Source organism: Tupaia chinensis, unplaced genomic scaffold (assembly GCF_000334495.1).
Source record: "Tupaia chinensis unplaced genomic scaffold, TupChi_1.0 Scaffold000423_1, whole genome shotgun sequence".
NCBI lineage: Eukaryota > Metazoa > Chordata > Mammalia > Scandentia > Tupaiidae > Tupaia > Tupaia belangeri.
In genome coordinates this window covers 8,624,957-8,635,514 of record NW_006159928.1, presented here as the reverse complement: position 1 = coordinate 8,635,514, position 10,558 = coordinate 8,624,957, and the positions used below count along the sequence as shown (strand labels likewise).

The window sequence follows — 10,558 nt, the reverse complement described above, 5'->3', positions numbered from 1 at the left end:
GGCACGTGCGCTTGCCAGACAGACAGAGACATAGAGACAGAAAGCAAGAAATCACCCCCCAGGGGGGATGGTTACGCCGCAATCCCTTCTCCATTCTCCTCTTGGGATCTTGGACACGCACACACACGCACCAGGCGTGAGTTTTAAGCCACCAGGTCCGGGACGCGAACCGCAGTAGACTACATGGGAGTTCAGTGCATAGACATTACGCTAACTGCTGGTTCCACCCCCCATACTAATTCTTAAACTGATTCGGAAAAACCCAAAGTTGAACCTTAAAACTATTAACAATATGGGGTCAGAAAGTGGTGTGGGGGCTAAGGTGCTAGACTCCCACAAAGTCAACCACAGTTCAGGTCCCAGACCTGGTGGCCTGCTTTTTCACTTTTCCTCTCTCTCTGTCTCTCTCTGGTGAAAACATGTGCCCTATAGCAAATTAAATAATAATAGTAAATTTAAGTAAATAATCGTTTAAAAATTACTAGCAATAGCAAAAATATATTTAATTATAATATAATTAGTTATAAGATGAATATTACTTCTATTGCTCCAATTTTAACAGGTTATGATTATATTATTTCTCACTTATGGACATCTCCCATTACTCTGAAGCTCTTCAAATAATGAAACTAGATTTTATCAATATTTATCTTTATACCTCAATTATCTCACTTAGAGTTTGACAGATTATACACACTCAACAAATGCTATCGGGCAGAATTTATAAAAGAAAATTGTTGAATGATATAATCCCAATCTATAACTTCATTCATGGTCTCGAGTACATTTTATTACATATACTGAACACAAGGCATGGAGAAACACCAACTAAAATGCCAAGAAGATTGCATATTATTTAATGTTCACAGTAAACATACTTTGCAAATGAGAGAAAAAAACTCAGAAAATGTATTTTGTTTTCCTAAGGTCACGCAAGTGAGAGATGGGGCTAGAATGTTAAGCTGAAATCTGTCTGACTTTAAGAAACTAAATCTCAACTTTTAGTCAGATTTAGCCAAAGAATCAAGGATGGGAGTAAAGGCTGATTCTGTAATAAATACATGAAGATTTATGACTTTTCATATGGTTGGCATTGCTATTTGTGTGCAATAAAAGAATTCAAATTTATTTGGAAGAGCTTTGGGCAAAATCTTAGCTTTACCACCTCCAAACTTCCACATTCTGCTGCTTCCTCTCAATCACTGGCTCACTCAGCAAGAGTAACTTCCACCTCTCCAAATGTCTCATTCCACTTTAAGTGAGGCCTCCATCTTGAGCGCTGTTTCTCCTAATCATGTTAGGTTTTCTAGGCTTTTCTATGCAAAAATGCGTCATGACTTTCCCAACAATCCAATATACAAGAGGACTTTGAAAAGTTCATGGAAAAATAGAATTTAAGTACGAGTCTATTTTGTCACAAAAATCTTTTCAAATCTATGCATAGCATTTTCATGACATACATGTTCTCTGAACTTTTGAATGATACCCACCCCCCGGGTAACTGAATAAAGTATGGCTATACATACAGGGCACAGAATAAATAGCATAAAGGGGGAAAAATGTCATAAAGAAATGAAGCATAGATAAGATATTAGAACACTATTCCAGGGTTCAGTGCTTGTAAATAAGACTATTCAGATCCTAATAACAATAAACTAGGAATCGTTGTAGTCATAAAGGTATTTATGTTGCTTTGCATGAGGAAAGATCATAATGGACACCATACCTTAACGTCTGAAATAAATGGAGCGGGTTTGAGTGTCACAGAGCAATGAGTTCGGGATAGCAGTATAGGTGGAGGGGGGATTCTGCTTTTCTTCCTTTTTGAACTATCCAAATATTTCTGATATGAATATAGAGCATTTTGTTCTGCTTCGATCTTCTCAATTAAAGAATATGCTTCCTAAAATAAAATGTAAAAAGAGAAAAATACATTCTAAGAGCTTGAATTTCGTTTAGACTTGGAGAATTCTGGTGATGTTAAATGATATTATTCTATGTCTATATGTAGTTTTTTGAGTCTCAGGTTTCGATATATATTTCAATCATTGGATGATTTTTGTGTAAGTAAAAAATTGGCTACTAAATAAAGCTAAGCAAGATCACCAGTGGCATCATATTTACATGTCTAATATATTTATCATTATTATCATACATTAAAATGAAACATTTCATTTTAAAATCAAATCCTCTAGATATCTACCATCATATTTCATTGTCTGTAAAAAGGTTTATAACACAACCATCTGCATTTATACTGATGAACTGTATACCTACCCTTAATTCAGTTTATGATCAAGGAAAATGAGTAATGAGACTTTTGATATATGTGATCTATGAAATTAATATTTCCAAGATTTTCTTTCTCTCAGTAAGAAGATATAAACACTTACTCTGTATACTTGAAGGAAAGGAAATCATTTTTTTTTAGAGAGGTTTTGCCATAGGGAGTGTGTGCTAGCCACAAAGACAGAGAAAGACAAAGAGACAGAAAGCAAAAAATCACCCTCCAGGGGGTACAGCTATGCCACAACCCCTTCTCCTCCATTCTCCTCTCAGGACTTGGGCATGCACGCACATGTGCCTGGCATGAGTTTAAGCCACAGGGTCCGGGACTCGAACCACGGTCAACTACATGGGAGTCCACCAATGTAGCCATTACACCTGCTGGTCACAGGAAATTACTTTTTAAAAAGGTTATATACAGAGGGATAAAACATAAAGAATCAAATTTAAATAATATTATAAAACTAAGGCTAAATACATCTGTAATACCAATATATTAAATAAAATTAAAAGACAAAAACTACCTAATTGAGCTCCAAGGGAAAACTTCTAAAAAAGAAAATTAAAATAATAAGGAAAGAATAATTTTTCCAAAATATGGCACTGGGACAAGTTAGAAAAAAATGAAGTTAGACTCTCACTTCACATACACATACGTTAACTCAAAATGAATTATAGGTCCAAATGTGGGAGCTAAAATTATAAAACTTTTGAGAGAAAACAAAGGAACATATCTTTGTGAACTTAGGCTAGGTGATAGTTTCTTAGATCCAATACCAAAAGCTCATCAACAAAAGTATACAAGTTGAACTTCAAAATGTAAAAATTCAGTGCATCCAAGAATATTATCAAGAAAGTAAAGACAGCCTATAGAATTGGAAAAAAATACTTAGAAATCACAAATCTGATAGGGGCACGTACTCAGTACATATAAAGAATTATTATAACTCAATAACAAAAGGTACAATGATACCATTTTAAAATAGGCAAATAGGACCAGCCAGAGAGTGTAATGGTTAAGGCAGCTGAACTCCACATGGCTGACTGTATGGTTCGAGTCCTGGACCCTGTGGCTTGAAAAACATGCCAGGTGTGTATGCATGCATGCCCAAAATCCCAAGAGGAAAATGGAAGAGAAACGATTGTGGCATGGTCATTCCCCAGAGAGGTACTTTTTCACTTTCGCTCCCTCTCTGTCCCTCTCCAGCAAGTATTCATGCTCTATAACAAACTAAAAGAAAAAAATTAAAATAAAATAAAAAGAAAAATAATTTAAATAAGTGTCTATCCAGAGAAAATATACTAATAGCCAGTAAGCACATGAGAAGATGCTCAACAGTATTAGTCATTAAGGATTAAAACACAGTATCAGCAAACTGACTCAAGAAGCAGAAACCTTGAACACAGGAATATGATGGAAGAAACTCGAAAAGGTATCCAAAAATTACTTCACATAAGTGTTAGGCTCATCTGATTTAATAAAATATTTCAAATATCAAGAAACTGATCATCTTATGCCATTTTAAATGTTTCCAACTACAAAGAGAGACAGATATCTTTTCAGATGAATTTTATAAAACTATTATAACTTTGCTTTTAAAAAACCTGAAAAATGACTATGCATAAAAAACACAGAGCAATCATCTAAAAAATATAAATGCAAACATCCTAAATAAAATATTAATATACTGAATCTAATGATATATAAAAGGAATAATGAATTTTAATCATATTGTCTTTCTCCCAGAAATGCAAGGATAATTATGTGAGGAAGTATATGAATATAATAAACCAATAAAAGATAAGAAAAAATATTATTATAGTGCTAAATAAATAAAAATATTACTATAGTGCTAAATTTATTATTTATTTTGGAGAGGTTGTTGCTATAGGATACATGCAATCACCAGAAAGAAAGAGAGAGACAGTGAGACGGAAAGCGAGAAATCACCCCCCAGAGTGAATGGCCACACCACAATCCCTTCTCCTCCACGTTCCTCTTGGGATCTTGGGCGGGCACACACATGTGCCCAGCATTAGTTTAAGCCACTGGGTCCAGGACCTGAACCGCAGTCAACTACATAAGAGTCCAGCAACATAGTCATTAGGCCATCTGCTGGTCTCATATAGTGCTAAATTTAAAAGTGAGCATTTTAAAATATTTACTGTTAATTTTTAAAAGCTCAATAAACCAAGAACACTTTTTAGCATCCTTAAAAATATTAATTTTCAGCCAATAGCCAAAATATTACTAACAGCCCCAAAATAGCATTCTTAGTGCTAATAGTAAAGTACTAATAGAATTGTCAATAAAATCATGAGACAGAAGGCCATTATTCCATTTTATTCTGGAAGTTCCAGTCGATTTAACAAATACAAGGGAAGAAATCCTGAAAATGATAAGATAACGTCTGTCTACCAAATTTCGAACATATTTCACTCTGTGCTGTTTCCCCTAAAGAAGGCATGTCGAGTATGAAGTTCCATATGGAAGTCTGGATCTTAAGCTCAGAAGAGAGGATAAGACCGGAAATAGGATTTGGGTCTGCATCAAAGTGATATTTAAAGCTAAATGAGTAAACCAGCTCCTTGGAGCAGTGATTATAAAATTATGATGTCATACTTTTTTTCCTAAAATAATTAAGTGTGGTTTAAATTAAGATTAGGATTAACTTCTCATTTTTATTTTTCATTCGAAATGGCTAGCATTAACGTCTAAAATCATTAGCCATTCTCAAAATATATCTGTGATAATAAATGGCTTTTAAATTCCACTTGTCTGTGCCAAGAGACTTGGAAAAGTGTTTCTTCATTTGCAAGTCAGGAACCTTAGTCATCAGTAAGGATAACCATTCCTTCATGTGGAAAGGATGTCTTCCATGCTAACTGTGTTTCTAGAGCCTATATTCCAAAGACCTTACGTGTGTGACCCATATAGTGTAACTGTCAAATTGTTGAAAGAACAAATCAATCAGTCAAAGAGATAGGACGACATATAACCTCCTCCATCATCTTCACTCTTTTGCTTTCCAACCAAATTGAGAAAGAAACTGCAGAAGGTGGATGGAAAAGAGAGTCAGCGCCAAATGTTGAGGGAGCTGTGTCAAAGAACGCCATGAAAGAGCCAGGTGTGTGCAGTACCAATTAGGCCCAGAAGACATACAACACGGGGCTGGGAAGAGGCTCATTCACGTCACCTTCTTCCACAGACAACAGAGCAGCTCTAGCTCCCTAAGAGGACAAATGTGCTTGCATGCAGGGCTCCCTTGAAGGGAAACAACAGGTGATGCTCCAATGAAGGAGACATCAGAGCCTGAAAAGGTAAGTGGATTCACCAGATAACTGCAGAAAAACTGGGAGAGAAGAAACTCTAGTCAAACAGAAAGAAGAGAAAAACTATTACATTTGGAGCGTTAAATATTAATATGCCCCATTTGCATCACAGGCTGTGAAGACCAAGACTTCTCAGGTTACACAGAAATTCTCCACCCATTTTCTTTTTCAGTTTGGTTGGAAAGGGAAAAAATGGAGAGGGAGGAAGTTATATATATAAGCATATAACCTTGATTGATTCATTCACTCATTCAATGATTCAACAGTTACACCATGTGTATATAATAGCATTTGGGTCAGACGCCTGAGGTCTTTGGAATGTAGGCTCTAGAAACACGGTTAGCATAGAAGACCTCCTTTCCACATGAAGGAACGACTGTCCTTACAAATGGCTAAGGTTCTTGACCTGCAAATGAAGAAACACTTTTCCAAGTCTCCTGGCACAGGATAAGTGGAATTTAAAAACCATTTATCATCACAGATACATTTTAAGAATGGCTAATAATTTTAGAACTTAATGTCAGTCATTTCCAATAAAAAATCAAAATGAGAAGTGAATCCTAAATTCAATGTAAGCCACATTTCATTATTTTAGGAGGAAAAAAAGTGTATGACACCATAATTTTATAATCTCCACTGCTCCAAAGAGCTGGTTTACTCATTCAACTTTAAATATCACTTTGATGCATACCCAAATCAATCTAAGGAAAAAGTATGTAACACAAGGGAAGGAAACCAATGCCTTAAAAAGCTGGAGATATTTCCTTCTTCTGGATTATGTTGGGAGCCTGTAAAATACATTGACAGCACTGGCCTATTGGTCCTGAAAATAGAACAGACTGCCTTTGACCCCTATTTCAATTGACTACCCAGTTGCCCTGAGCTCTCTATATTTAACCCCAAAATTTTTCCTGGTAGTTCCTGCTCCAGTAAGCCAAATGAACACTACTAGTATCTTCTTCTTCTTTATTTTTTTAAAGAATTATTGTATTTAACTTTATTTTATTTATTTTAATCGGACCAGAGAGAGACAGAGTGGGAGAGAAAGAGAAGGAAAGTGAGAAAGCAAGCTTCCAGGTCCGGGACTTGAACCATGGTCGGCCATGTGGGAGTCCAGAACCATTAACCAGCACACCATCTGCCCGCCCTGACACTAGCATCTTCTAACTGAACTCTAGCATCTTCTCTCTCTCTCTCTGCACATTTGTGAACCTATGCACATCTACAGAAAGGTATAATACAATCTTGGAGGAAATGATTAAAACATATGAAAGCAACTATCGCAGGACTAAAAAAGATTTACTACTTATCTAGTAGACCTCCCTGAAGTATGGTCTGGGATCTTAGTATTACAGGGTACATGACAGAAAATCAAAAGTATGATTACATCATATCCAAGAATCCAGGAAGAAATGTTACTTAAAATAAAATACACAAGTGGGACCAGCAGGTGGTGTGGTGGTCAAGGCACTGGACTCTCCCACATGGCCCACCATGGTTTGAGTCCCTGGACCTGGTATCTTGCTTTCTCTCTCTCTCTCATTAAATTAAAATAAATGAATAAATTAAATTAAATTAATAATTCTTAAAAAAAAAAAAATACACAATTTATGGGACCAGCAGATGGCGTACTGGTTACTTCACTGGACTCCCACATAGTGAACTGCAGTACAAGTCCCAAACCTGCCAGCTTAAACCACACTCCAGGTACATTTGTGTGCATACCCAAAATCTTGAGAGGAGAACGGAGGAGAAGAGACTACAGCGTGGACATCTGCCCTGGGGGGTGATTTCTCACTTTCTGTCTCTCTGTCTCTCTGGCAAGTACACGTACCTTAGAACAAAAATCTCTCCCTAAAAAAAAAAAAAAAAAAAATTAAATACAAAATGTATTAGATAAATATAAGCAAAAACATAAAACGAAATGTGTGGTTTTATAGAGAAAAAAGCTCCAAAAAACAGTTCTGATACAACAAATACAGATGTTCCAGAATACATAAATTGAAGATAAAGTATTGGCAGTAAAAATAATAATGATAGTAATAATAATAATGGCTAACATTTATTGACCACCTGCACTATACCAAACACTAACTGTTTTAAATGCACAGTCTCATTGAATCTTCCCAAGAATCCCCATTTCACAGTTGAAGAAATGAAAACTTAAGATTAGAGCATAAGTAACCGGAATGAGGTCATACAGCTAGTCAATGGCAGAACTAGAACTCTAATCCAAGACCCTAACACCGAGGCTATCTTGTTTTAATTCAGAACTAAGTCAAAAGAAGTACAGATAGGCAACCTAAATGAAGTTTCCTATATAGTACACTTAAAACAGTTTAAAAAAAAAAAAAAAGGGGGTGGGCAGGTAGGGGGGAGAGTCAGAACACAGCCTCAGAGGAGGAGTTCCAAATTAGAAATGGTTTGCTTTTCTGTAAGGAAGAGACTTCAGCATGGAACAATTAAAAAGAGCTGAGATTTCTGAAATATATATATATAAACATATATATATATACATATATATATATGTATGTATTTGTATATATATACACATATATATTTGTATATATTTACATTTATATGTAAATATATATGTATTTGTGTATATATATATTTCAGATATATATGTATATATTTGTATATATAGAGATAATATATATATCATATATGATCTCAAAATAAAGCAAATAGAAGTGATTTGACTAAAATGCTATGCAATAGAGAAAAAGAATTAAATCCAATTGCTGCTAACATTGTTAGTAGAGTGGTATTTAGGAGACATCAAGATGCAAATTCAGAAAATATTAAAGTTGGGAATTATGAGAACTAATAGCCCTGAGCTTCTTCAATAGTTCTGGTTCCAAAATAAGACCTTACAATTAGATTGTGTGTCAATTATAAAAAAATAATAATAATAATCTGCTAAACTACAATATTCCTTTGCTTAGAGTTAAGACAGCATTGCCTATACCAGAGTTTGGAATCTCAAAGATCATCTCAGGAGAAAGCTAAATGCAACAATTGTGTTTCTTTGCAACAGAAACAACTGTAAAATCAGGCTTGGAGCAAAGTGGCCCAGGGGATAGCTGGGTCTTCAGAACACAGCTGTAATAGTCTAATCGGGACACAGATACACGAATTGGCAAACTTACTTTCTATAAAAAAATAAACTTCTTTTCTTTGGCAATGATTTTCTACTGGAATATATATAAGACTAAAGTTTTAGTCTTCTCCCTGTACTCGAGATTCAGAGTCCAAAGAAGGAAGCAACTGGCCTACTTGACATCACTAGCCCTCCTCTTAAGGATAAAATTCCACCTGATATCTAATGAGAAGAAAAAATTTCTCAAAATCTGATGTTTGAAAGGGGAAATGGACACTATAAAGAAAACAGCAGGGGCAGGGGGCAGGCAGCAGATGGCATAGTGGTTAAGGCACTAGATTCCCACATGGCCAATTGCAGTTTGAGTCCTGGATCTGGCAACTCAAAACTCATGCTGGGCACATGTGCATACATGCCCAAATCCCAAGAGGAGATTGGAAAAGAAGGGATTACAGCATGGCCATTCTCCCTGGGGGGGTGACTTCTCACTTCCACTCTCACTGTCTCTTTCTCCATCGAGTGCACATGCCCTATGGCAAAAACCTTAAAAAGAAAAGTAAGAAAAGGAAAGAAAAAAGAAAATAGCAGTATATAATGCTGTCCTTGAAACCCTTAGCACTTGGACAAGGAGCACTTCTGCCTCTTCCCAATGAGAAATTTTATGTGCAAAAATGTTCAGTGTGGGCTGGCCTCATTGTGCAATGTTTAAGCACTGTGGATAAGGAGCTGGATTCCATATGGCCAACCACAGTTCAAGTCTCAGTCTCGGTGGCTTGAAAAACATGCCAGGGGCATGTGCGTGTGTGCCCAAAATTCTACATAGGGGAGTGGTGAGGGGAGATTGCAGCATGACCTCGCCCCATGAGGGTGCTTTGTCTTGCTCTGGTGAGGCCATGTACCCTCTGGCAATTAAAAAAAAAAAGTGCCAAATGTGCAGCTGGATGGTGGCATAGCTGTAAAACTTCACACTCTGTGAGCCTAACCCACACAGGAAGGTTCTAGGTTTGAGTCTGGAGACCTGAGTATAACAGGCACATGCCTAAGGAGCTGGCTAAAGCTAGGGTGGAACATGGTGTCAAGACCTTTTGTGGGGTGCTGTCTCTTTGTCTCTGTCTCTTTCTGCCTCTTTCATTCATGGAAGAAATAAATTAATAAACTTTTTTTAAAAAGATGATGAATATACAACTGGTGGACTTGTAAATGGACTAAGAGTAATGACATAGCTAGATGATGACTGCTATAATTGAATCAGAGATAGAAAATCAAGGACATCCTAAATTGGTTCTAGGTGCAATCCTTTAAAGTAAACCTATGGTATAACGTGGGGAAAGAAACAATGGACTTTGAAGTCAAATAACCAATATAAGAAAATGAAAGAAAGAAATTTCCACAATCAAGAAAAAAGCTACGGGGACCAGCAGTAATGGCTGTCACTGAACTCCCACGTAGTTGACCGCAGTTGAAGTCCTGGACCTGGTGGCTTAAACTCACACCAGGCACGTGTGTGTGCGTGCCCAAGATCCTGAGAGGAGGATGGAGGAGAAGGGATTGCGGCATGGCCATCCCCCCCCGGGGGGGGGGCGATTTCTCATTTTCTGTCTGTCTCTCTCTGTCTTTCTGGTGAGCGCACACGACCTATAGCCAAAACCTCTCCAAAAAATGAAAAGAAAGGAAAAAAGCTAGTCATCTCATTTAAAAGCTAATAGATTATTCATTTTTTAAGAGAGATTTTTGCTATAGGGCACGTGAGCTCACCAGGGAGACAGAAAGCAAGAAATCACCCCTCAGGAAGGATAGCCACACTGCAACCCCTTCTCCTCAGTTTTTGTCTCAGAA

General features: G+C 36.7%; 1 protein-coding gene across 1 annotated transcript in view; it reads right to left on the bottom strand.

The window, feature by feature from the left end:
- CFAP54 (cilia and flagella associated protein 54) overlaps positions 1 to 10,558 on the bottom strand; it is a 347,206-nt gene that overhangs the window by 253,047 nt on the left and 83,601 nt on the right. The window contains exon 20 of the mRNA XM_014590242.1: positions 1,727 to 1,903. Coding sequence (XP_014445728.1) covers positions 1,727 to 1,903 — 177 coding nt within the window. The remainder of the gene's footprint in view (positions 1 to 1,726; positions 1,904 to 10,558) is intronic.